Raw genomic sequence first — 26,544 nt, 5'->3', positions numbered from 1 at the left:
GATAACGAGATAATAAGTCGTTATCACGAGATAACAGTGCATAAAAATAAAAAAAATCCATGGCCGTTCTCGGCTTCCGTAGTTATGCATATAGCAAATAATCTGGTGAAGTTTATATCAGTCAGTATTGGAGCATTTTGTTAATGCATCTTTCATGCTCGGTATATATCATCATGATTTTTGGGACGTTTACGTCATTTTACATAATTTCCTTTTTTGTGTCCAATTTAGGAGGAATTTAGTCTGTCGAACTCCACACACGCAATACTAGTGACTGTGGAATTACAAAAGAGCTCACACTATCATCTTAACACTAATGATATCATAAAAATGTTTCAACATTTAACAATTAATGCCTTTGAACTTTAATTTAAACAATACAATTTTTTGAATACAAGCCCATTAATCATCAATATACTTACATATCACTTTCAGTCAACTAGTCTCTCATGTAACATTTTAACATTTTCAGTAACATTATTTGATAAAACATTGTTTTCTATAACATAACAGGGCTTTCCTGATCCCTGAAATAGATCTTTTTTTTAATCTATCCTGACCTACAATATTTGAGTTGCTTCTGTTCTGTTGATGAGTATGTAACTGTTGAATTGATCTTGGTTGATATGATAGCAGTTTTGTGACTTTTAATCTCATCCCATTACATTCATTATTTTGCCTTTTATGTGGTTCTTTAAAAGCTAAGAGGAATTCTCAAATATCACAAACAAAAATTATTATTCCTGATCTTTTCTTTTATCTTTTCTCTATCTTAGTCTTCAGATAATTTTGGTTTATAATAAATAAGAAGATACAGTTAATTACTGTCTTCATTTTATACAAATGACATATCTTCATCTATTATTTACTGCGCATATATAAGCACAATTACAGAGCAAATTTTAAAACAGATAAAACTTCACTAACCCGTATCAGGCTGTCATCAGCTGGTGTTCAGCAGCAGGGTGACCTGTGGGATGCTGTAACAGTGCAGATGCTGTTGATTGGAGCAGTTCACGCCTACACTCACACACAGGTCAGGGTCTGTCCCCCGCCCCCTCTTCTCTCCCACACACACTTCTTTCTTTCTTTTTTTTTTAACCATCTACATTTCTAGCTAATTCAGTTATCTGGTTTAAACTAACTGGTCTGTTCATTGAACTGAATTTTATCTTACAATTAAGCACAGATTGTTTAATTACCTTTCTGGTGGAAGTCATGTTTATGGCTGCTTGTTAAAAACCTACACAAGGGATTGGAGTTATTCATTAACTATATGTGTCAGCCAACTGATAGAGCAATAGCAATAATTCCCTGAAGGCAGGAGCTTATTCATACAGCAGTGTGCCTTGGGACCAGTGCTCACAGGGAACAACAAGTCAGGATAGATCTCAGTCCATGGGTCAAAGAAGAGCCCAAGGGGAAAAAACATGCAAAATTAAAAGTTAATTACGACTAATTACTTAATTAGTCATAAAGAAAAGTCAGCACCTTCAGGACAAGTCTTTTGACTTTGATGAAAAAAGATGTTAGTCCTTAAATTTAATTCCTCTATTGGCCACATCAGGTTTTTCGGTTCACACTACAGTCAGACAGTTGAACCTCATCAATCAAATTGGGATGTAATTAAAGCAGTGACAAACTAGGTGAATCTCAATTTGAATAATATTAACATGGAGGCTAAAAGGCACATATTACAACTTAGTTACACACCTCTTGGCCCTTGTGAGACACATTTTAATAGGATAGAAATATATCATTTAGAAATAAAGGACACATCTTGATCACCAAAGAACTGGTTAAGATTTATTCTGCAGTGCACATAAAAATAAATCTTAGCATTATCATTACAAATGGAAATGTTAGGGTGTGTTTCTTATATTAAATTCAATAAACCCTCTTTGCACATTGTATAAACTCATCATTAGATTTTGATTGTTATATAATATTAATATATTCTTAAATATCACAAGGCTTTGTTTTCATCATGTCTGCTTTGAGTCAGAATAACTTTCTGCACAAAAATGATGAAACCAGTAAAAATATTTCATTTGTGCTGGGTAGAGAAAGTCCAGCTGCATCCTGAATGTAAACATATTTGTAGTGTAGTCCAAACATTGCAAAATAAGACTTTAGATCATTTATTGTTTTATTTGTCTCAAGGATGCAAGTTTTAAATTTCTATTCTGGATAAGTCTCAGGATTGCAGCAACCAGCACTGTGCTCTCTTTTTTTAAACCTTCTCCCTCAAGAGGCATGTTGTTGCTCGTCTGCTTTGGTTTCACAATCCTTCTTCATCAGTGCAGTGGTGATGATGAGTCTACCCCTGTCAGGGCAGACCCTCAGGCTGAGCTTTTCAACAGGAATGCAGTAGTGCTCGGTCTTGCAGCACATTGCTTTTACAAGAAGGAACAAATATTCAAGCTGCACCGTATTTCATTTACACAGTGAGCTGTGTTTTCACGTTACTTGTTAGGAAACAGGCATCGGATCAGTCTGGCTTAGATTCCTTTAAATTATAATCAAACTTCACTTCATTTATTTATTTTAGTCTGATTTTTTCCCCCATTTTTGTTCAAACACTATGAAACACTATAAGGAATATTCTGTGTCAAGTTCATGTTTTTCAACGTCCCAGAATTTTCTACAGAAATAACCACTTATTTAGATAAGTCCATTGGCATTGTTACTGCACTGTTGGCCCGAGCAGTGCAGCTGTCAAACATTGACCGCACCTGCAGTCTACATTTTAAGACCTGTTGACTCATTGTGCATTTATGGGCCTGGCCACCCACAGTACCTGTAGTTGTACTGTTAATACATGTATGAATAATCAAGTCTAGACAAATGATTTGGTATCACCCAAGGAAAGCGACATATGAACATCTTGTTTATGTCAAATATTTCACAACACCTGACTCAAATCAAACTAGTAGTGAATTTCAAACTCAATAACCTTTTTAAGTTAAGTTTTTTTATTAAGTATAAAGGGTAAAGGGTGTTATAGAGCATGCTGCTCTATAAAGTGCTTATAAAGCCTTAGGGAGGCCACAGCTACTTAGAAGCTGCACAGTACAGTACATATAAATTGTTGTAATACTGGTTCAACATTGCCAAAACTGAATTTTCCTAATGGAGAATCGGTTTGAAGGGACAAGATTACAATTTCAATGTCTTGTGTGCAAAAGCTGAAAATTCTTTTCTGCACCATGCAAATAAATGATGGCGTACACACCTGCCATTGCTACTAATACACATTATAACTCATTTGATGACTCACTGATAGAATGAAACATACTTGTGGGTTGTGAATTGTTACCCTGATAAACGGCATTTATGCTGCAACATGCGTTATTAGTTTCCTCTTAGACTTGTTCCACTCTTTTATTGACTGAACAGTGATCACTCCCAGTCTAAAGTCTCTGGTGTCCGGTAGTTGGGAGAGTGACTCCTTAGTAACCATTGTGTTCATGTGATCTCCAAAGCCACTCTGCTTCCACCTACGTCCTCCAATTCAATTCGAGTTTCACCAGCAATACTGAATTATTAATCATTTGCAAACTGTAATAAAATTGTTGTTAGACAGTAGATTCACTGTGCAACTTTGTGGATCTCAGGGGCAGGCTTTTAGGTGTTATTTTTGGACTGCACTGTGGGCTCTCTGTCTGTAGTCGGTCGAATAACTTGACACCGTTGTGCCATACTGTGGACTTGCGTTTGATGGAGCTCTGAATGGTCTCTGAGGTGAAGTAGTAAATGACCGGATCAAAACAGCAGTTGGTCACCGCTATGCACAGAGCAATGGGGTAGATTGTTCTGACCACATATTCTGCGTAGCATCCCTTTAGGACATTGGAGCGGACCAGGGCGTAGAAAATGAGATTGACATTGTAGGGAATGAAACAGAAGCAGAAGATGAGCAGATGCACGATGATCATCCTCAAGATTTTTGCCTTGTTGAGGCTCCCTCCACGGCTGATGGTTTGGGGTTTCCTCAGTGTCCGTAGCACCATGACAGAGCAGAAGACATTGACCATCAATGGGATGATGAAGCCCACAGTCTCAATGAACACCACCACTTTGGACAGCTCAGCCTTCCACTGCTTTTTAGAGTAGTTTTCAAAGCAGAAGTTTGAGGAGGAGTTGGCATTTGTGGGTGAAGTTGTGTCCAAAAGGAACCCAGTAGGTACACTGCCAGAAAGAACCATCACCCACACTGTCAAGCAGGCCAGCCTGGCATTCCTCTTAGTACGAATAGTTTGGGACCGAAACGGGTGCACAATGGCCAGGAAACGATCAACACTGATGCAGGTGAGGAAGAGGATGCTGCCGTACATGTTGGTGTAGAACAGGGCCACAGATATCTTGCAGAGCACACTTCCAAATAACCACTCACGTTTAATGAAGTAAACTATCCGGAAAGGCAGGCTGAGGACAAAGAGACAGTCTGAAACGACAAGGTTTATCATATATGTCGTGGTCTCGTTCCGCAGCTTCAGCGTACAGGCAAAAATATATACTGCCACCATGTTGAAGAATAGTCCAACTAGAAACACCAGGCTGAAAACTGAGCTGTACAGAGGGTACTTGAAGTCATCACTCTTGTTGCAATTCATGTGATTGTGATTGACACTCATAAGGCTGCTGGTATGAGTTTGTGTGGCACTATACATTTTTAGACCAGGCTAGAAAGTTTTCAACATTTACAGAATAAAAAAAATAAAATATCCTTTTGTATACTTGTCAGTCATAAAATCCAAGTTCAACCATGTGCCACAGGTTGGGAAATTTTACATTTCATTTGAGTAGCAAGAAAAGTCCTGAAATAGTGAAGAAGGCTCAGTTTGTGTGGTTCGGCTTTATGGTGTAAAATACCGAGAAGTATACAGCAACTCCAGAAAAATACCTGTATTAGTATCCAAAGTCCTTTGCATCAGTTTTCTGTATGTGGAGGCTTTCCTGCACGTCCAATAATCCTCATTTAAGTGGAGTTTTCAGTCTTTTCCAGTTGTCTTTCACAGCTGAAGAGAAAAGATCACGTGCCTCTTCTCAACTCTGTGAACAGTCGAGTGGTTCCTTCCTTGTGTTGTTATCCTGTTTGTTCCTGTAGCAGCCCTCGGGGGGTATGGTGATCGTTACTCGTATGCCCCAGAAGTTTTACTTCTCCCTTGCTCCTGCCTGACCGTAAATCAGAAACCTCGTAGCAGGCTGCAAGTCAGAAGCTCCAACACAAATGACTCACTGGGCTGAGGGAGGAGGGAGGAGGGAGGAGCCTTCATCATGGGGCCAAAGTCTTCCCACTTTGTAGATCAGCCTCCTAAAGTAATAGTATGTACAGTATGTAATAGATTTATCATATTTTCTTTATATGATATGACATATGAGTGTTTGGGGTGTTTCACTTTCAATTTTCAAACAAATCAATTTAAATAAAGTTGAACAAGAACCTCATGTTGACAATGAACACAGAACTCTTCCTAATAAAACGTTGCAGTGTTGGTGTCCATTATACGTCACTGATTGCTGTTAAAGTGTGATTTTGAAACATGTCAGTGGCGTCAGCTAGGCGTGGCATGTATGACATCAAGAATGTACTTTGCATGTCAAAACCTGCTGTCTCTGAGAAAATGATCGAGTGGTAAACCACACTCACTCACTTCCCTCTGTGACCTCATGGCCAATTTCTTGGCTGATGGTGTGCGAATGCAGATGTTCACGTTAACCAAATGTTCCCATGTCTTATCGTCATGACCTAAATGTTGATTAGCGAGGACTGAGAGATAAATATGTGTGTATAGGTATGGATTTTCCTATCTTGGTATTTAGTATTTAATTTTTTTGACAAAATGATTGATACTGGAGGGAGTGTGCTTGGGTCCACATAAAAAGAGGAACAGATGTGTTATCAGACCATCGCTATAATTTAACGGTTTAATGGTTTTGCATAGGGACTTTGTCAATGCTGCACTGTTATTAAGATAATATACAGTAATCATATGGGGACCGTGGTATTAAAACAATTTTTCATGATTCATAAAAAGATAAATAAAAATTCAAGTTTTATATGATAGGATTATCTTGTCAGCCCACTTAAGATTGTTATTTTCTCTACATTTAATAAGGAACACTGGAGCGCAAACACACACAGTTTCCCTCATCACATCCCCTCTTCTTGTTCCTCCTGTGGTTTCTTCATGCCTGCAGAGGGTACATTATGTGATAGATTCACAGCAGTAACTCCAGTGATTAAGATAACAACATTTTTGTATCAACTTGTGCTCTCGAATCAGATAAAAATGTTAAAGTAAGTTGCTTTGGTGTTTTGATATTTGCAAAGCTTTGATTGGCTGCTGTAAACTGTATATAGTAATTCAACATGATTGAGATGCACTGTAAAAGTGAAACCGTGGCTTTGGCTTTGTAGATCTGTAAATAATCATGTTTGTGTGTCCGCAGGGCTCGCCGCTGTTTGAGCTTCTGAAACTGGAGAATGAGGGCGGAGCAGCAGAGCAGGTGGAGACTCCAGCCAGTTTCAGCCAACCACTGCAGCACAACCACACCGCAGCTGACCTGTAAGTTCACCGTAGTCTGTATCTGACCTTCAGTTGCTGGTATACAGTGGCTAAAAAAAACGTAGACCCTAAAACCAACCTGCTGTTGTGAAATCATTGTGAATCATAAGTACAAGGTCTTTCATGATACCTTCCGTGACTCACCAGTAGCTTTTGAGCCTCTTCCTCTTCCTGATTTTGAACCATCCAATTATCTGTGGTTTACGTTCAATGGAAACTATGATTTAACGTTTACATGTAACTGACGGAGCCCACCGGGTTTTTCCATTGTCTTTCCAGTTATCTGTCCCCCATGCGCCCGGGGCTTCGCGTCTTGCCTCCCGAGTCCCCAGCCACGCCCAGCTCTCAAGCTTCCTCTCAGCCTCCGACCCAGCCTGCCAGCCAGATGCCACGGCTGCCAAAGTCCAACTCTCTCAGCCTCTTCTATAAAAAATGTAAGATGTCATTCAAGCTCTCACACGTAGTTTATTTTTGATCAGTGCAGATACCTTGTGGGTTAGTTACATTTTCTTAAGACCTGGACAATAATAGATCTGTGGACAACTAATATCTTGGTTACTGACAGCTCCACTTTACCAACGTCATGTTATAACTAAAATTTTGTCTTTCCAATTTGACTGAATAATCAACGTGAAATGACTAAGATATTAATCTAAAAATCATTGTTGTTTTTATTCAGTACACAATTCCTTCAGTTCATTTTTTATTCCTGTTTGCTGTGTCTTTTGCGTCCAACCGTCTCTGTGGTGTAGTGTACCGCCTGGCCTACATGAGGCTGAAGATACTCTGCTCCTACCTGCTGTCCTCCCACCCTGAACTGGAGCCCATCATATGGACCCTGTTCCAGCACACTCTGCAGCACGAGCACGAGCTGATGAGGGACCGCCACCTCGACCAGGTAACCTTTTCTTTCATTTGCTCTTTAAGATTAATTTGTCTTTTTATTTACTCACTTTGGCTCTTGTTCTCTCTGCATCTCTTACCTCATGTTGTCTACTTAGTTTTTTCCTCAAACTGCCTCTCATTGTTTCTTGCAGTTGATGATGTCAGCCATGTATGCCATATGTAAAGTGAAGAGTGTCGATCTACGCTTCAAGACCATCGTCACAGCGTACAAGAACATGCCCAACACCAACCAGGAGGTGACGCCTTTTATTGTTGGTTACTGGCTTTATGCTGTTGGATTGTGTTGAATTGTTTTTAACTTTGCATCTTTGTGTTTGACTGTATGTCGCAGACCTTTAAGCACGTGTTGATCACTGAGGGCCACTACGACTCCATCATTGTCTTCTACAACCAAGTGTTTATGCAGAAGTTGAAAACCAACATTCTGCAGTATGCGTCCACCAGGGTGAGAAACATTCCCTTATTTGAATACAATGCACAATCAGATAAATGTGCCTACTATAACTTCTCGCTGTTGTCTTTCTGTAGCCGCCCACGCTTTCTCCAATCCCTCAAATACCACGCAGCCCCTACAAGTTCCCCAATTCACCTCTGCGTGTGCCAGGGAGCAACAACGTGTACATCTCCCCTCTGAAAAGCCCACGCATGTCCCCGGGTATCATGACTCCTCGCTCCAGGTGAGTTCTGCATATTTGTGGCAGGTCGTTGTTCTCCTTTGAGAGAGAGTGATTGTTGGAAAAAAAGACCTTTAAATTGTTTTTGCTTATGATTTTTCTCATCTGTTTTTTTTTTGCCTTTTACAGAATGCTGGTATCGATCGGTGAATCTTTTGGGGTAAGTGTTTTTTTGTAGCATATTGAAGGTTAATCTCCATTTAAACAAGTGCAAATAAATGATTTCTTTTCCTCACACACTCTGTTTCTCCATTTTGTTCTCACCTGCAGTTGTCCAATCGGTTCCAGAAGATCAACCAGATGGTCAACAGCAGCGATCGCTCCTTTAAGAGGACTCTGGATCTCGGCTCCACTCCAAAGCCTCTGAAGAGGTTACGGTTCGATGTGGACGGGCAAGACGAAGCCGATGGCAGGTTGGTCACAAATGATGTTTTATTCGCCATTCCAGCACCCTGATTTATTAAATGTACATCAACGTCAAAAACTCACACTCACTTTATATAGTTTAATTTACAGCAAATCTGAAAGAGATTCCACACTGATACAGAAGCTTGCAGAGATGAGTAAGTGAAAACCGCTTCATGCCTTTTGATATTTACAGTTCTACTGTCAGTCGTTTAGCTTGTGGATGTGTGTTCCTTTTAATATTTTAATGATTTTATTTTTTTCATGCAGGCTCCACTCGGAGTCGCATGCAGGAGCAGAAGATGAAGGAGGACGCAGAATCAAGGAAGGAGTAACTCTCAAACCTACTGAACTGGCCTGCACTGTTTATCACAACGTGAACACTACTTTTTGTTCACACACAAAGGGAAACACGAGTTTCTCTGTACATTTAGTATTGGATTTTAGTTTGTATTTAACTTTGAAGAGTAATATGTGAATATAGAGGACTTTCTCCTCGTTTCCGTTGATGCTTTAACTGAGTGTTTTAACTGAATAATGAGTGACGTCATTGAATTTCCTTTGAATTTTGACTTGTTGGAGATTAAGTATGTTTGTTTTTAAGAGTGGTATTAATTTGTGGGTGTTTATAAGGAATCATTGTTTTCTCTCTCATGAATGTTCTCAATTGTTGAGAGCGTTATTGATGGACAGCAACACTGCAATGTTTTATTAGTTCTTAAATAATTGGTTGAGTCTTACCACCTTCTTGTGTTGAGCTTTTTTCTTTTTGAGTCTTTTCAAAAAATGTTTTAATCATGATGCAACATCTCATGTGTTCAATCATGATTACTGTCCTCAAAAAGTATAACGTAGTTTAGTTAGTGCCATAAAGTGAGAACTACAGAACAATCAAATATCACTTGAAGGAAAATCCTACATGATTTGCACTCAACCAAAAGTAATGTAGTTTCAAAGTATTTGGTTACACGTACTGTTAGTTCAACTAAAAGTTTTTTTTAATGTTCTCAGTCACATTTTTCTATACATACCTGGGTTATTTTAATCTTTGAAAATGGGGAATTGGAGGATTCTGAAAAAAGGAAGGAAATGTAGCGATGAATAAACACCACATAGAGCAAATTAATATGTGGAATTCACTCCAGAAAAGTATCCCCAGATAAAACATTGCTAGCAGAGTTTTTAAATTAAAATGTGTTTATATTGTACTTTATTGAAGTAGTTTCTTGAAAGTGTAGTAAATATTTCTTTTGTAAGTATTATTTTGGTTTTGTACTTTGTACTAATAGACGTCACTACACGCAGGGATTTGCTTTAGTTGTCAATGACTCCCCATCCTTTGCAGCCAACAGTATGCAATGCCAGTATGTAGGGATAAACCGACTGAGGGAGCACCGTGCAGTTTTTTTGCTTTTAGAGAGGACTGTTCTATTTTGTTCTGGTTTTATAGGCAGTGTCTTATGCTGTCAGTTGTTGTTTTTGGTTTATGGAGAGTTGTGAAGATTTTTGTGATAATGTTTGAGTGTTGGTTATGAAAAAAAAAGAAACCTGACAAAATTGAGTTTGTCTTTTTCTCTCTTTCTTTCTCTTCTTAATTCAAAACATTTGTCACTTCTTGGGTCCATTTCCTGAAAGCATCTCAAAGCTTAAATGATCAGTTAGACCATCCACTCGAGTTTACAACCAGAATAATTCTATTTTTTTTATCACCAAATATTTCAGCAGTGATTACAAACCAATAAAAGGACTTTAACAGAAAATAGATGGTAATCAGCATCAGTCATGTTTTATTATACCTCCTGTTTCTCCAAAAGAATTAAAACAAAGGGTTGCAATGGTCCTTTTCCTCCCTCTGCTGTGCAAAATTATGCTAACAAGAGACGGTAATCAGTCAGGTTTTACTACCGCACAAGACTAGGTACAGTTGTTCTAAGACTGCTCCGTAGAAAATGTATTTGGCCAATGATACATTTCACACAATGTTTGTATTTTACAAGAATTATATTTTATATATATTTATTTATGATGGCACAATCTTTATGGTGAAGTAAATTAAACTTGTGTGGTGTGGAAAGAGTTTGACCCAAACCCATCAACACACATGCAATTAATTGTGAAGGAAGTATTTAAATCCTTTGCTGAAAAAGTACTGATACCACACTGTAAAAATAGTCCCATAAGTATTTAAAGTAATAGTTAATGCAGAAATATTGCCCCACTGACTGTTAAACAATTATATATTATAATCATATTATTACACATGTATTCATGTAAAATTACTGTTGTAGTTTGTTGAGATTCAGCCAAGGACAGCAACTCATTAATTTGGTTATGGATTAATATGCAGATTATTTTATCCATATTCATCCATTATCTTAGTTGATAGACTGTTTTTTAAAAATTCAGAAAAGAAGTCAGAAATGTGTCGCAATTACCCAGAACCCAAATGACACCTTCACAATACTTGTTTGTCCAAACCTATTTTGGATTAAAAATGATTATTATCAAATAATCAATGATTATCAAAATAGTTAATATATTTATAAATAGTTTATAATAGTAATTCATTTTCTGTCAACTAAAAATCGACTAACCAGCTGTACTTGTGCATATGTACAGATATGTATATATATGATTTGTGTGTGTGTTCAAAACTATAAAGTAACATATAATATAGTAACAAAATCTGTCAAATAATTGTATTGGAGTAAAAAGTATAATATTTCCCTCTGCAGTGTAGTAGAGACATAAAGTGGCAAAAGAAGAAAATACTATTATTACCTTCTATTTGTTCTACAGTACCTGAGTAAATGTACTTAGTTACATTCCAGCACTGCATACAGTACAGTTAATGTGACATCTGACTTATTCTACACTTATGAAAACAACAATAAACATCAGACAAGCTTCTCAAAACCATATTGGTATGAAAATAACCAAAGCTGAGAGAAACCTCACAGAATTTTCAACCCAAAAATAGAAATGCATAATTTTAGAAGTGGACTTTCTTGAAGAGAACTGCATGAAGGGAGACTAGTGAAAATAATCAGTCTATCTTTTACTTGCAGCTCCTTGTTTTTCCCACTACTGTGAACTCCTTCCAGCTCCTCTGGGGGAATCGATGACAGCTGCTGCCTGTTCAGGAACAGCTCCCTTAATTGTGCCATGGCAATGTTTCCAATGGGGATACCAGAATTAATTCCTGTTTGAATGCAGAAACAGTTTGGTTTGGGCCCAGCCAAGCATGAAACACTTTGAACCGGTTACATTTTAATTGGCCTTGCCTCATGGGGCATTGAAGTGTGTTATTGAGTTTGTGGGTGCTGATTCCATGCAGTCAGCCGGTAGCACATGATATCAGGACACCAATGTGCTCAGTTCTCCTCTCATTGGAGCGGCTTGTGGAATCACTGATATCTGTCTCCTTGATCTCTGAAGCTCAAAATATCTGGCAAAAATATATTCCTCCAGAGAATGTGATTGTGTGTTCACTTTAGGATCACTGCTCAAAATTGTGCTGTTTTTCGCCAGGAATGGAAAACCTCACGGTAAGCAGTTTTATTTTTGTTCACACGTGCTTTGGTAGAATTTGTAGAGTTTTAAAACATTCAGTTGTAATGAGGCTAAACATTAAGCTGTTTTCTTTGATGTCATAAAATGTGTCTCCATTCATGCACTAATTTGTAGGATGTGCCACGCTTTTTTATTTTGAATACATCCCTTAATTTTCTCATATCATTTTAACATTTTATTCAGCCTTTAATTTCCTCTTTCCCTGATATCTGACATCAATTTCATAAAAATGTGTGAGTGTGCATCTAATAGTGCTGCTAACTGTCCTGTCCCGTCCTTCAGCCAGAACAATGGCGCGAGATTATGAACAAGAAGATGCGGTACCCTCCGGAGCTCATCAATGCCATTCAGGAAGGGAAAACAGAGCTGCTGTGTGGGCTGCTGAATACCGGTGATGGCATCATCCGCCAGCTGGATGACTCCGAGGACCGCCAGTGGAGGGAGGCCCTCAACCTGTCCATCCGCCTCGGCAATGAGGATGCCATGGACGCCCTCCTGCAGGGGGTCAAGTTTGACTTCCGGCAGATTCACGAGGCCCTGCTAGTTGCTGTGGACACCAACCAGCCCAGAGTGGTGAAGCGTTTGCTGGACCGCCTGGACCAGGAGAAAGGCAACAAGATGGACGTTCGCTCCTTCTCTCAGGCCATCTTTGACCATTCCATTGACAACTCCCAGTTTGCCCCTGGTGTGACTCCTCTGACCTTAGCATGCCAAAAAGACCTGTATGAGATTGTCACCATGCTCACCCAAAAAGGTCACGTCATCCCATGGCCTCATAAGATATCCTGTGCCTGCCTGGAGTGTCGCAACGGCAGGCAGTACGACTTGCTGAAGTTCTCCTTGTCTCGCATCAACACCTACCGTGGCATCGCCAGCCGTGCCTACCTGTCCATCACCTCAGAGGATGCCATGCTCCGAGCTTTCAGTCTCAGCAGAGAGCTCCGGAAACTCTCGCAGAAAGAGCCAGAGTTCAAGGTCTGATGACATCCGTAGATATGCCGTCTTACAGTTTGTGTTGGGTGCCTTTTGTTGACTCTGCTGTGGTGCCTCTCTCTCCTGCAGCCTCAGTACCTGGGCCTGGAGGAGCTTTGTCAAGAATTTGCCGTTGAGTTACTGGGTATGTGTCGCAACCAGAGCGAGGTGACCACTATCCTGAACAGCTGTGGAGACGACAGCCAGGATTCCTTAGAGCAGCAGGCCTTTGAGGAGGGAATACCCAACTTGTCACGTCTGCGGCTTGCTGTCAACTACAACCAGAAGCAGGTAGCTGAATGCAGAACCCACCGTCAACCCGGGACGAGTAAAAGACAATCCCTAATTCGTCTCTCCCTGTCTGTGTGTTTGCTTTTGTGCAGTTTGTGGCCCACCCAATCTGCCAGCAGGTGCTGTCGTCTATCTGGTGCGGGAACCTGGCAGGCTGGAGAGGCAGCAGGACGGCCTGGAAGCTGTTTGTCTCTGTGGGGATCTTCTTCACCATGCCCCTCCTCTGCCTCGTCTACTGGATTGCACCCAAGTCAAAGGTCACACAAAAATCGGCAAATGTCGAGGTTTCTCATGCACTTTCTGAAACAAGTGGCACAAGTTACTGCCATGAGAGACATTCAGTTAGAAAACAGAATAAACATCATATTGTCTTTTGTTTTCACCAGGTAGGAAAGATACTACGGATCCCTGTGATCAAGTTTCTTCTCCACTCAGCCTCCTATCTGTGGTTTCTCATCACATTGCTTGGGGAGTCAATAACAATGGAGCTGTATCGAGACAAATTTGCTTCCCGGCAGCAGAACATCCTGCACAGCTCTTTCCACATGGTGTGGGTGGTTGGTGGGTTCACTCTAACTCCCTTCTATAATGTACAAATAGAAAAATCGTGCCTGGAAATTGTTCAAATCAGATGTAGTGTTTACACTGTACTGTCTCGTGTAGGATTCTTCTGGTATGAGTGTAAGGAAGTGTGGATCGAGGGGCTGCGCAGTTACTTCCTGGACTGGTGGAACTGCTTAGATGTGATGGTGCTCAGCATGTACCTGGCTTCCTTTGCGTTGCGTGTGCTTATCATGCTCAAAGGTTTATTCCTCTGCAATGATCAGAATGGCGCAGAGGAGTGTGTCTACTTCACTCAGACTGGTGAGAATATGATACAAGAGCATTTATATAGGGGGATTGTTGGAGAAAAGTTCTTAACGCTGAACTGGTCTGGTTTGGTGCGAAACTGTCTTGCAGTGCGTGAGGACTGGCATCAGGAGGACCCTCAGCTGATTGCAGAGGTGCTGTTTGCAGTGACCAGCATGTTGAGCTTCACGCGGTTGGCGTACATCCTGCCAGCACATGAGTCGCTAGGAACTCTTCAGATCTCCATAGGGAAGATGATTGATGACATGATGAGGTTAGGGCACTCTTCATCCTGCCTCCTGTATTAAACATCTGCATACACATTGAAAGAGCCAATGAGTGTTTTTTTCTTCTTTAGATTTATGTTTATATTGATGATCATTGGAACCGCCTTCCTCTGTGGCATCAACAATGTCTATGTTCCTTATGTCATCTCTCCACATCTTGGCAGGTAAGAATATGAGATTCCTAGATACTGTTGTTTCAGCTCAGTTGTTCTCGTGTAAATATTCAAGCTTATCCACCAGCTGCTGTTACTAACTACCTCAAGAAAAGGTACCAGTCTTGAAAACCAGTCCAAAAATGTGCCAACTCTGCTGGTCTGCAAATATGAGCTCACATGGATAAAATGCGCACTGATGCAAAAACGTTTTCAAAGGAATAGTTAAGTGCTTGCTAATTAACACGGTATATTACATTTGTTTGGTTCCATACGAAAACTAAAATGTAAAAATTTTAATTTGGGCCTTGTAGCTCATCCAGAGTGTGTACTGTGTATCAAGGCTGAGTTCTGACTGCAGCGGCCTGGGCCCTTTGCTGCATGGCGTCCCCTCTCTCTCTCCCCTGCCTTTCCTACCTCTCTCCAGCTGTCACTACTATGTAAATAAAGCCGTCAGTCTACATTAGACTTGTACCATAGTAGAGCTAATCAGCTGAGTCAATGTATCAGCTGATATTAGCTTGCTGCAGATATATTGGCATCAGCATATGGTACACGTGAGCCTGTAATTTACAAGTAAATGTGACCATGTTTGGGATTTAGAACAGTGCTGCAGTTGCATGACAACCGGAGAGCACTGACAAATTTATTTTTCAAGTGTGAAATGTCCTGCAGTAATATTAGCCAATGTATATAGTTATTCAGTATCCATTATCATTTAGCGTTCATCGTGCAATGTTTGTCCTGAAACCAGATTTTTAATAACAGATAAAGAAATTGTAATGATAATAATAAATTTTTCTTATTTTCCTACTGTTTATACTTATCAGCACTTTCCTCAGGCAGTAAATTAATTTACTTATTAAAATAGTGTACAGAAAACAAATCTTACCAACAAGCTCTCTTCACTTTGGCACCCAAGTGTAAAAACGCCCATCTCAAAACTCAGACAGTGTATTGTGTGTTTTTCTTCACCTCAGGGTGAATTTACAGTTTACATCACCATTGTATGAAAACAGCCTCATTATAATAACCCTCACCACTGCACTGCCGCAGGTTTAATGAGACCTTCCACTTCTTATTCTGGACCATGTTTGGCGTGGCCAACCAGGACTACGTGGACATGCCCCAATTTGTGTTGGCAGAGTTTGTAGGAAGGATTCTTTATGGCATCTTCACACTCGTCATTGTCATCGTCCTGCTCAACATGCTTATTGCTATGATCACCAACTCCTTTCAGAAAATCGAGGTAAGGAGGTGCTTTTATTTTACACTTGCAATAAAAGCAGAGACTGGCCCTGACATCTCAACTTTTTTATTCCAGGATGATGCAGATGTTGAGTGGAAATTTGCCAGGTCAAAGCTGTATCTCAGTTACTTCAGAGAGGGCCTCACCATGCCTGTGCCCTTCAACATCATCCCCTCACCCAAAGCTTTCTATTATGTAATAAGGTGAGCTCTAAAAATATAAAACACATTTAACCTGCAGAGACACCATGTTGTTCATCTATTTGTTTTTATACCTCAGTACTCCAGATAGTGTTGGCCGGATTCATTATGTTGTTCGGGTTGTCAGTCGGTACGTTCCATTCGTGTGCACGCGATATCTCAGGAATGCCTCAAGCGAATTTCTTCAATCAAAGATTTTGTTGGTCAAATCAAGTTCACTGTAACATTGCAAAAACATGTTTTTGGCCATAACTCAAGAACTGATGACCATATTTCACAATTGGTTGGACAATAAATTGGTGAGACGTTTGCCTCAAAGGTCATAGTCAAAGTTCATTGTGACCTTAAAATAGGTTTTTAGCCAGAATTTAAGAATTAATTTATGGACAGACAAGGATGTAAACTGTTACTTGACTGGTTGAAGGAGGCACACAATGGCGGGGCAGTAATTCTAGTCTAACTTCTGTTTCAGGGGTATCTTTAGACGGATCTGCTGCTGCTGCAATTGTAATTCTGAGAAGGACTATCCCCCTATAGTCTCTATGGTAAGTGTGTTTGATGTTCACAAACAATAGTAAGTATGTAAGTACTAAAAAAATAGAAAAATTATCTTTTTATATTATTTAAGTTTAATATATCATATTTTGTATTCTTCTTCTTATATTCTGCACTGAAATAAATTATCTTAAATGTCTGTGTCAAGACTAATGGGCAGGAGTCAGATGAGAGCCAGTTACCTTACCGGCAGCAGGTGATCAGAGCTCTGGTGCAGCGCTACATTGAGTCAGCTCGCAGGGAATTCGAGGAGACCAAGAGGAAAGGTAACTATGACTCTGACACAAATCTATCAAAATTATAAATGATATAAATGCTTTTGAGTGGTTTGGAGTGATATTATATGACTGTGATACATCCAGTAAATTATGGAACACACAAAGTGTTCAATATTCAGTAAATAAAAAGACATGTTCAAATTTGAATGAATGTTGAATCTGGTAGTACGCGAAAAATGTGAGAACTGAACTGAAATTGAACACTTTGGGGCTCCATATTAAACCCCATTATTTTTTTGAAAGAATATAATTATTTGCAGCGGCGTCCAACCAATGTCCAATTTAAGCAAACACATGTAGAAACGGAATAAAATGATTTATTCATTCAAGTGACTGCATACTGTGTTGTGACTGGAGTTTTCTCTTCCCTCAGATATCGGTAACCGGATCACTGAGCTGAGCAAAGCGGTCATCAGGATGCATAATGACATCAAAACAGCCCAGCAGCTGATGATTGATGATGGACACACTACAAACAAGGCAGAAGCACTGAACAAGGATGGCTCCTCTATACTGGGGAAATACATCATTGGTGCCAAGAACAACTTCAGAGGTTTTAACACCAATCATGAAGACACATCACTTAAAGTGACAGTGCACAATGGAGCGGAAGGGGTGGATAAAGAAAATGTTGACTCAGATACAAAACAGGAGTCAGACGCACGACAACAGAACGAGGTGGGCGAATGTGGAGCAGAGGGATCAAAGCAGGTAACAGACTGTGATGTGGTGAAAATGGAAGAAGGCAGAGCTAAAGCAGAGCTAGGAGACAACAAGCAAAGTGAGAAAAAGGAGCAAAAAAAAGAGATGGGAGCAGACAAAAATGAAAATACTGATAAAGAAGTGAAAGAAGAGGTGGTGGCAGAGACAAGTTTTAATAATGTAGAAGAAAAGATAAAAGCAGAGGCCGCACAGGATGAGGCAGGAAAAGGAAAGGAAGCAGAGATACTCACAGGGGCAAAGGTCGGGGCAAAACACACAGAGACGACCCCCAAACAAGCTGAAAGCGTCAAAGTCAACAATGAAAAGACAGACGCAAAGAATACATTAAACAAGTTCAAAGACATAGAGCTGCAGGAAAAAAAAGTGGAGGCAAAACGGATGAAGGGAAGAAAGTTTGAGCATAATGCAGCAGAAAAGTCTGGTGTCAGGGAAAACAATGACAAACCTGGAACCAAGAAAATCATTCCCTCGCCAACAGGCAGCAGCAGCTCCCAGGACACGGGTTTTGGTTCCCAAGAAGGGGAGGGGTCGATCGATGGGATACTAGTAAGACCGTAAAACCTCAGTGATGTCCCATTTAAAGGACCACACTGACTTTTTCAGGATTTGGCACTGTGGTCACCTTATCCAATATCCGATAAGAGGGTTTGTGCTAGGCTTTTTTCCATGGCCTGCAGCTTCATAATTTCAGCCCTCAGTGAATTATTCTGCAGTTTTTAAGATCCCTTGACCTCTTGTTTGTAGGACCATGACAAGGTATCTTGAAAACTAAATGCCCTCAAATTAAACGTGAGCTTGCATACAGGATATTTTATAATTTATTGTCATGAACTTTGCTGAGCACATTTTCATATTGTGAGGTAATGATGAATATTGCTACCTCTTGGGGCTGCTAGCACAGCTTTTAGGCTTTTTAAAACTTTAAATATTTAAACTACATTTTGGTAAATATATTCAAATCAGATTTTTAATTTTTATACTATTTTGTTTTTGTACCAATTAAACAAACAAGACATAACGTGTTAATTAGCTTTAGAAGTGCTGGTAGGCTGATTTTTGGTACCCTTAGACAGAACCAGGCAAGCTGTTTCCCACTGTTTCCAGCTGTGTTATGCTAAGCTAACCATATGCTAGTTGCAACTTCCTGTTTACTGTGCAGAGTGGTATCTAACTTTACACCTGAAAGCGGATAAGTATCTCAAAATGTTGAACAATTCCTTTAATCATAATGTTACTGTGAGGAATTTTTCATGTAGTGTGTAGTCACTCAGTGTGTATAAACCTGTAGATTGCTGGTTAATTCTACTCACACCCGCTGTGAAATAAGTGAAATTGGTGCATTGGTCAGTTTATTAAGGTAAGTGTGTCACACCTAGTTGTACCGTCTCCTCACTGTCATTTCCTAAAGTTCACTGTTCAGTAGCAAAGAGCCACTGTTGGTCATTCTGGTTTCTCGTAATATTCAAATATCAGATGAAAATAATTTGGTGTTCAATGAAACAATTAAAACATTTGAAAATACATGTTTCCTGGTGTATTTCATGACCATAGTGTTGGGGAACATTAACTCTGTGTTGACTGAGGTTATGGATTAGGGTTTTTTTTTTCAGTATGTGGCAGACATTGTGACAATGCAGGTCTCAGCTTGCTTTACACATATTGCTCCCGAGAGGTCGTGCGCATGAACACAGCAGTTCATTAATTCATCACCTGCAGCATCACCGGTCCCAAGACACAGCACCTCCAGACTCTTGCACTGCAAAAACACCTTGGCATGTAGCCCTTTGTTACAGTATTGATGCATCACCATTTCCACTTCCTTATCCACCAGAAAAATAAGTGCCTGTTCTACATGCAGACATTGGTATCTCATAATCACCATCCTGTTAGAGCATCCCCAGTAACAGAAAAACTTCATTTCCCTGCCTCTTGTCTCCTGATAAACAAGAAATATTAAGAATAGCATGCAGACTTCTTACCTATTTCTGTTTAGCTAATTTTCTCTCTGGATGTAGAAGATATTTAACCTTAGTAAATATAAAGAAAAGTACTGTTCTTGACTCAATAAATGCAATTCTAAATATGTATAATAACAAAGTATATATATGCTCAGGTTTTGAGGTATATCCAAAGATCACATATTTTGAATATAGTGTAATAAATGAGACTTAAAATTAATGTATCACAAGTTTAATTTACCACATATCTAAAATACAAACATGAAGTTCATTAATGTGGCCAACATATTACAAAACTGTATTGATTAAAAACCCCAAACCCCAAAAAACCCTAAAAAAAGCAATTATTTATTATACCCTATTAATTCCTATTACAGTAATTCTATACAAACATGCATACAACACACACTTCATGATAAAAATCCAACAAATATTAAATAAAAACTGCAAAGAAGACAGTGGCATATGTAAAACACTTCATCATCATATACAAATACTGGATGTTTCCAAAAATATACATTTAATGGGGAAACTAGTGGATAAGGGGAAGTGCGTTTGTGTCTGAGTGAACCACACTTCACTTAGGAGCCACACATTAGGCATTCATCTTTGTTCGCTAAGGAACAGACCATGGCAGCATTGTTTCGCTCTTTGGTCTCCTCCTCATCTACCTCACTGTTGGTTGACTGGGCTTCCTTTAATTTCTCCTTGTTCAGGGTGAACTGAATGGGGTTGGCAGCAGGCTTCGTCCTCAGGTAGTACATGCCAGTCTTCAGACCCTGCAGAGGAGGAGAAAACAGGCATTAAGACATTTATTGGCACTACAATGCAGCATGCATCAAGTCTGCATTCCCTCAGTCCTGACTTACCAACTTCCAACCGTAGAAGTGCATGCTGGTCAGTTTGCCATAGTTTGGTTCAGCAATATGGATGTTTAGGGACTGACTCTGGTCAATGTAAGCACCACGATCTGCTGCCATCTTGAGGATGGTCTTCTGTGAGATTTCCCACACAGTTTTATAGAGCTGCTTCAGATCATCAGGGATCTCCTCAATATCCTGTGGACAAGACGTGTTGTGTCACCAAAAAATATTGTCAAATTATAGTAACTAGGGATGCACAATATATATTGTGGCCAATAAATTGTCAGATAATGGGGAAAAAATACACAATCTAAATTATTGCTTATCTCAGTATTGGTATATTGTGCGTCCCTAATAGCAACATTTAGAGCAGTGATACTGAATAATTTAATCAGTATATTAAGTGTGACCATGTACCTGGATGGACCCATTCTGAGCAATCAGCTGGTTCTTCATTTCATCACTCCACAGTCCTCTTTCTGTGAGGTCCTTCAGCAGGTGAGGATTCACAATCTATAGAAGAGGCAGAAAACACTCAACAACCTTTCCTTCTACAGACACGACTTTGGAGACACAACAGATGCATTCAGTGCTGACCTGAAACTCTCCCGAGAGCACCCTGCGGGTGTAGATGTTGCTGGTGTAGGGCTCAATGGACTCATTGTTGCCCAGGATCTGGGCAGTTGAAGCTGTGGGCATGGGGGCCAAGAGCAGACTGTTCCTCACACCATGCCTGAGGACACACAGGGGCAGGGGAAGAGCTGTCAGGGTTGATCTACAACCGCCACATACAATATACAATATGAGAGGAGAAATATCAACAAGGAAGACCTTTAGGAAGACTTACTTGGCAATTTTCTCCTTCAGTGCTTTCCAGTCCCATAAATCTGTTGGGGTTTTACCCCACATGTCGTACTGAAGGATCTGGAAAACAAAATTAATAGGATTTCAATTTAGGATGTGAGCCCAGACTGCTAAACTGTAACCCAGAATGGATTTATTGAGATTTAGTTGTCAAAACTACTCACCCCGTTGCTGACAGGAGAACCAGCATAGGTTTCGTAAGCACCAAGCTCGGCTGCCAGCTCACAGCTGGCCTCCAGCGCGGCATGGTAGATGGTCTCAAAGATCTGAATGTTGAGCAGCTGGGCCTCTGGGCTTTCAAATGGATAACGCATAAGGATGAAGGCATCAGCCAGACCCTGCACTCCGATTCCAATTGGCCTGTGGCGCATGTTTGACCTTTTAGCCTGTAGTGGGACAGAGAAGCCATTTGTTAACACAGGGCACATAACCTGACTGCATGGCTGATAGAGAAGCAACACTAGATGTAGCATACCTCGGGCACTGGGTAGTAGTTGATGTCAATAATCTTGTTCAGATTCTTGACAATGACTTTGGTGACAGATGCAAGCTTTTTGAAGTCAAAGGTCCTTTCTGGAGTGACATACATGTTGAGGGCAATAGATGCCAGGTTACACACTGCAACCTGAGTTAAAGAAAGAAGAAACCAAATTGAAAACAACCATTAAACAATGTAATGGCTAATGTTAATATTACAAAAACAAGCTAAATATAGTCCCTCACTTCATCTTTGCTTGTGTACTCTACAATCTCCGTGCACAGATTGCTGGATTTGATGGTGCCCAGATTCTGCTGGTTGCTCTTCCTGTTGCAGGCGTCCTTGTAGAGCATGTAAGGCGTACCGGTCTCTGTCTGAGACTCAATGATGGCGTACCACAGCTGCTGAGCCTTCACCACACGCTTAGTCCTGCCCTCCTTCTCATATCTGGGAACAAACAGGAGACAGGTTAGTACCGAGAAATGAGCTGTTTGTTAAGAACAGAGTTTGGTGTGCTGGTCTTACCGAGTGTAGAGCTCCTCAAACTCATCTCCCCAGCACTCGTCTAACCCGGGACATTCACTGGGACACATTAGAGACCACTCCTACAAGAGCAAGGCAGGAACAATAAGACTTTGCACTGTATTGTTCAGGATTTAGCAGGAGGCTCAAACCCAGAAGACAACACACAGTAGATTATAGAACATAAAGCTTAATTCAAACTAAACTATTTAATATTCACCTGATTGCTTTCCACTCGTTTCATGAAGAGGTCTGGGATCCACATGGCGAAGAACAGGTCTCTGGCCCTCTGCTCCTCTTTACCTGTGTTCTTCTTCAACTCTAGGAAGTCAAACACATCGAAATGCCACGGCTCCAGGTACACAGCGAAGGCCCCGGGTCTCTGAACAAGCAAACACAAGACAGCAAGGTGATTAAACTCTCTACCAGATGGGTCTCTATAACAACGTCAAGCTCCATTAAAGTGTGTTTTGTAAATCTTAGTCTTTACCTTGTTGCCACCCTGGTCAACATAGCGTGCTGTGTTGTTGTACACTCGGAGCATCGGAACCAGTCCATTGGAATTGCCATTAGTCTGAAAAACAAGAACCACTGTAAGTAATACAAAAATGACATAATGTGAATTAAATTTCTTCTATATCTGCCTGATTCTAATCCCTGTGCTGTATATTTCACTCACCCCAGCAATATAGCTGCCCGTTGATCTGATACAGCTAACTGCCAATCCAATTCCCCCAGCTGATTTGGAGATGAGGGCACACTGCTTCAGTGTGTCGTAAATACCCTCAATGCTGTCGTCCTTCATGGATAGCAAAAAACAACTGCGAAAAACCCAAATTAATTAGATTATGGGGAAAATAAGTCAAGTCAAGCTTGAAAGAAAGCTTCAGAGATTTGGTCAACGTTGCCTACAAGTGCACATATTTGGTAGTGCTTACCTGGACAGCTGGGGCCTGTTGGTGCCAGCATTGAACAGAGTAGGTGAGGCGTGGGTGAACCACTTCTCTGACAGCAAGTTGTAGGTCTCAATGGCTGCTTCGATGTCTCCTTTATGAATCCCGACAGCCACTCTCATTAGCATGTGCTGGGGCCTCTCAGCAACTACAGAAAAAGGGTTTTCATTAGCAATCACATATTAAATTGACATGAAAGTGAGTCTCTGCGCCCATAAACAAAATCAAGCCTCACCTTTGCCATCAATCTTCAACAAATACGACCGCTCAAGTGTCTGTTAGAGCAAAAGGACGAATTAGATGAATAAAAAATAAAAAGTATCTGCGTGAGATGTTGAATGTAAAATGAAATGAGAAATTACCTTAAAGCCAAAGAAGTTGTAAGAGAAGTCTCTGTCGTAAATGATTGCAGAGTTGAGGCGCTGCAAAGAATAAAGGACGTCATGTTAAAAAATGCTAAAAATATCTACAGTGACTTCAACTTGGAGAACATGAACAAAGTTATCATCAAATGTGACTCACAGCCTTGTTTTCAAGGATAATGTCAAGCGTCTCCTTGGAGATCATGGGAGAGTGACGTTTATTTAATGGGTTCACATAGTTGTACAGGTCTTCCATCACATCTACAAAAGCAAAAAGGAAACAATAACTACGACTGATTCATGCCTGCGTGTCCTGTAAAGATCACTTCCAACAACAAAATGATTTGTTTTAGGGGAAAAGACCAAGGATAAATTAATGTCAAGTGCATTAATGGTTGATTTAATTTCAGTGCAAAGTCATACCTGTTTTATTTTTTTTATATTCATATTTGTAATTGCCGCTGTAATACTCGCTTTGCTGACACGTTGCCCCCATTTCTTTCATTGCTTTGTGCTATTATATATCTACAACGTGCTACATGCTACATTAAAAAAAAAAAAAAAATTATTGTATTTATAAATACATTCATTACAACTAACTTGCAAGAGTGCATTATATTTAGTAACTTACCACTGAATACTTTCTTGGTCTCTTTGTGCAGGTTAGACACAGCAATTCGTGCAGCCAGGAGTGCATAGTCGGGATGTTTGGTGGTGAGGGTGGCGGCGGTTTCTGCTGCCAGTGTGTCCAGCTCCACGGTGGTGACCCCACTGTACAGACCCTGGATCACCTTCATTGTTATCTGAGCCTGTGGAAACACAGATCAAGGGTTACACATGGTGGAATATCACTTTTAATGTTAATAGGATTTCTGTAACGGTAACGTTATAGTGGTTTGAACTCACAGGATCCACAAAGTCAGAATTGAGTCCATAGCAAAGCTTCTGGATGCGAGATGTGATCTTATCAAAAGTAACTCCCTCCTGGCGTCCATCTGAAATCAGAATCAGAAATACTTTATTGATCCCTGTGGGGATATTGGTTTGTTACAGCTGCTCACACAGAATGCTCACAGAATATAAAGAATAATTATATATTACAATATCTAACAATATATATAGAATATAAATGTATACATAGGAATATACATATAAGTAAAAAAATATATAAATATAATAAGAGCCTAAGAATGTACCTTATAACAATATATATATATATAACAATAGACAAAAGTAAATGTATGCCACAGTATGTGACCTCCTAAATGCAACAAGATAACATTATTAGTAATCAAACTTGATCAGTTCGTTAAGTATAAATTGTCAGGATAGTTGATGAATATAATTTCAGTGTTAAACATAGTTTAGAAATATCAGTTCCATAGCTGCTAATTTCAATTCTCTGTCCGGATCAATTAAGTGAGATGCACACCTGTCTAACCAGTTCTGTGACAACAAAGGGAGGACACCTTGTTACTTCGCGCCATTACCACAGATGCCAATATATGATAAGATATATATACAATATATATAAATAATAATAACCTTCTTCTTACACATTTCTTAAAGAGGGAAGTTTGTCGGCGCCTTTACTTTGAAAAACACCGGGAAAAAAGTTTCAACATCCACAGCTAGAGAGAGATATCAGGTCAACAAGCGGGATAATATATTTATCTACTCTAAGTCTCTCCTGCGTCGCTTCTATTTAAAAAACATATCATGGTTTAGTTGTTCTTAAAAAAATGACAAAACAAGCTACAAACCTGCAAACTGAGAAAAATAAACTGTCAGCTTTTGTTCTTTCATAACTCAAGTCTTTGTTCCTGTGTCTCGACAGAAACACAAAGAAACAAATAAACACATTTTAATGTGACTGAAACTGACCTATAGAATAAGTGCGCCATTTCTTTATCGCATTAATATCTATCAGACACATTTTAAGAGTTTTCCAGGACCTTTACATCCCCCCTGCACCCCACCATTACATTATCCGACAGGACTTGACAGCAAGACTATTAAAGTTTGCTACTGTACCTCTTTTAATCACATGCATGGTGGCAACAAAACAGCTGGTTTCCTAAGTCAGCAGGTGTTGATGTTATCTCCTCAGCTGGACGCGAGAAACGAATAATGACAGCGGCACAGAGTTATTTATTACACGGTGAGAACAACAGGTCTGACACAGTTGAATCTCAAACTGTGAGCGCCAACTATCCACCAGCCGGTTCACAGCGGCTCAGCCAATCAGAGGAGACTCCAGCGGACGGTTCAACCAATCACAATCCAGCACAGAGACCTTTTACAGCTTCCGGTCGTCGTTTCTGGGTGAAATGTGGCGGGATATCCAAACAACAGGTTTTATAAAAATGTAATTATCTGCTTTAGTGCAACAGCTGTTTATTGCAAACAATACTAATTATAATAAACGCTCCAACAACCACAATGTCACGTAAGTTATGAACTGACTCACAATATGTTATGCTTAATAACTATTACTAATAGATTGTTAGGTTACATTAATACACAAACTGTGCAATATAAACATAATGACAAGACTGGGGTGACTAACACTTATAATTTTATAAATTATAAAAAGCCAATTTTTATTGGCATATTCAGCATTAATGGTCTGATTAGTTTTATCCCCTCACAAACATACCAAATTGAATAAGTTTAGCTCAGTGTAAATGTCAAAAACATATTGTCTAGGATAAATCAGTAGACTCTTTAACACAAAGTCATAAGTTTAATATTTGACCATATTGTCAATGCCATAAACTATTTTAGTATTAGACTCTATTAGTATTAGACTCTATTAGTATTAGACTCTATTAGTATTTGACTCTATTAGTATTTGA

At 39.8% G+C, this 26,544-nt stretch overlaps 4 protein-coding genes across 5 annotated transcripts in view; 2 read left to right on the top strand and 2 right to left on the bottom strand.

Annotated features, from left to right (window-relative positions):
• rb1 (retinoblastoma 1) overlaps positions 1 to 9,638 on the top strand; it is an 18,138-nt gene extending 8,500 nt beyond the window's left edge. The window contains exons 18-27 of one of the 2 annotated variants that reach the window (XM_035666994.1): positions 6,457 to 6,572; positions 6,852 to 7,006; positions 7,325 to 7,470; positions 7,610 to 7,714; positions 7,810 to 7,923; positions 8,007 to 8,155; positions 8,282 to 8,312; positions 8,423 to 8,565; positions 8,669 to 8,715; positions 8,828 to 9,638. In XM_035666994.1, the coding sequence (XP_035522887.1) occupies positions 6,457 to 6,572; positions 6,852 to 7,006; positions 7,325 to 7,470; positions 7,610 to 7,714; positions 7,810 to 7,923; positions 8,007 to 8,155; positions 8,282 to 8,312; positions 8,423 to 8,565; positions 8,669 to 8,715; positions 8,828 to 8,892 (1,071 nt within the window). In that variant the 3' untranslated portion in view covers positions 8,893 to 9,638. Of the gene's footprint in view, positions 1 to 6,456; positions 6,573 to 6,851; positions 7,007 to 7,324; positions 7,471 to 7,609; positions 7,715 to 7,809; positions 7,924 to 8,006; positions 8,156 to 8,281; positions 8,313 to 8,422; positions 8,566 to 8,656; positions 8,716 to 8,827 lie in introns of both variants that reach the window. The other variant, XM_035666993.1, reaches the window with a different exon arrangement.
• Positions 1,800 to 5,213, bottom strand: LOC118331900 (lysophosphatidic acid receptor 6-like). Its single transcript, XM_035666996.1, has one exon. The coding sequence runs from the start codon at positions 4,671 to 4,673 to the stop codon at positions 3,579 to 3,581; it is 1,095 nt and encodes a 364-aa protein (XP_035522889.1). The 5' UTR covers positions 4,674 to 5,213; the 3' UTR covers positions 1,800 to 3,578.
• Positions 9,639 to 12,090: 2,452 nt separating the features above from the next.
• Positions 12,091 to 18,244, top strand: LOC118331944 (short transient receptor potential channel 2-like). Its single transcript, XM_035667046.1, has 14 exons — positions 12,091 to 12,105; positions 12,413 to 13,105; positions 13,193 to 13,393; positions 13,486 to 13,650; positions 13,780 to 13,954; positions 14,057 to 14,257; positions 14,354 to 14,516; positions 14,601 to 14,693; positions 15,738 to 15,930; positions 16,006 to 16,133; positions 16,603 to 16,675; positions 16,834 to 16,951; positions 17,337 to 17,969; positions 18,051 to 18,244. Exons 1-14 carry the CDS (start codon positions 12,091 to 12,093, stop codon positions 18,242 to 18,244), a joined length of 3,045 nt encoding a protein of 1,014 aa, XP_035522939.1.
• Positions 18,245 to 19,875: 1,631 nt separating this feature from the next.
• LOC118331584 (ribonucleoside-diphosphate reductase large subunit-like) lies at positions 19,876 to 25,855 on the bottom strand. The gene is made up of 19 exons (XM_035666623.1): positions 25,721 to 25,855; positions 24,593 to 24,681; positions 24,318 to 24,495; positions 23,847 to 23,947; positions 23,687 to 23,746; positions 23,560 to 23,599; positions 23,310 to 23,472; positions 23,051 to 23,192; positions 22,862 to 22,945; positions 22,592 to 22,753; positions 22,375 to 22,454; positions 22,095 to 22,296; positions 21,847 to 21,996; positions 21,536 to 21,757; positions 21,355 to 21,431; positions 21,105 to 21,240; positions 20,925 to 21,020; positions 20,514 to 20,702; positions 19,876 to 20,423 (listed from the first exon to the last, which is right to left on the bottom strand). Exons 1-19 carry the CDS (start codon positions 25,737 to 25,739, stop codon positions 20,226 to 20,228), a joined length of 2,388 nt encoding a protein of 795 aa, XP_035522516.1. The 5' UTR covers positions 25,740 to 25,855; the 3' UTR covers positions 19,876 to 20,225.
• Between the last annotated feature and the right edge of the window lie 689 nt (positions 25,856 to 26,544).

This window comes from Morone saxatilis, unplaced genomic scaffold (assembly GCF_004916995.1).
Source record: "Morone saxatilis isolate NCDOM2014 unplaced genomic scaffold, NCSU_SB_2.0 Contig20, whole genome shotgun sequence".
NCBI lineage: Eukaryota > Metazoa > Chordata > Actinopteri > Moronidae > Morone > Morone saxatilis.
This window is presented reverse-complemented; position numbering and strand designations above follow the sequence as displayed.

Excerpts from the sequence above, each read along its gene's own strand:
- LOC118331900 (XM_035666996.1), bottom strand. The coding sequence starts at position 4,673 with ATGTATAGTGCCACACAAACTCATACCAGCAGCCTTATGAGTGTCAAT.
- LOC118331944 (XM_035667046.1), top strand. Across the intron at positions 13,651-13,779 it reads GGATTGCACCCAAGTCAAAG|GTAGGAAAGATACTACGGAT; the intron begins GTCACACAAAAA and ends TGTTTTCACCAG. Across the intron at positions 17,970-18,050 it reads GACCCCCAAACAAGCTGAAA|TGGAGGCAAAACGGATGAAG; the intron begins GCGTCAAAGTCA and ends AGGAAAAAAAAG.
- LOC118331584 (XM_035666623.1), bottom strand. Across the intron at positions 23,473-23,559 it reads GTTGAAGATTGATGGCAAAG|TTGCTGAGAGGCCCCAGCAC; the intron begins GTGAGGCTTGAT and ends CTTTTTCTGTAG. Across the intron at positions 21,021-21,104 it reads TGCTCTCGGGAGAGTTTCAG|ATTGTGAATCCTCACCTGCT; the intron begins GTCAGCACTGAA and ends CCTCTTCTATAG.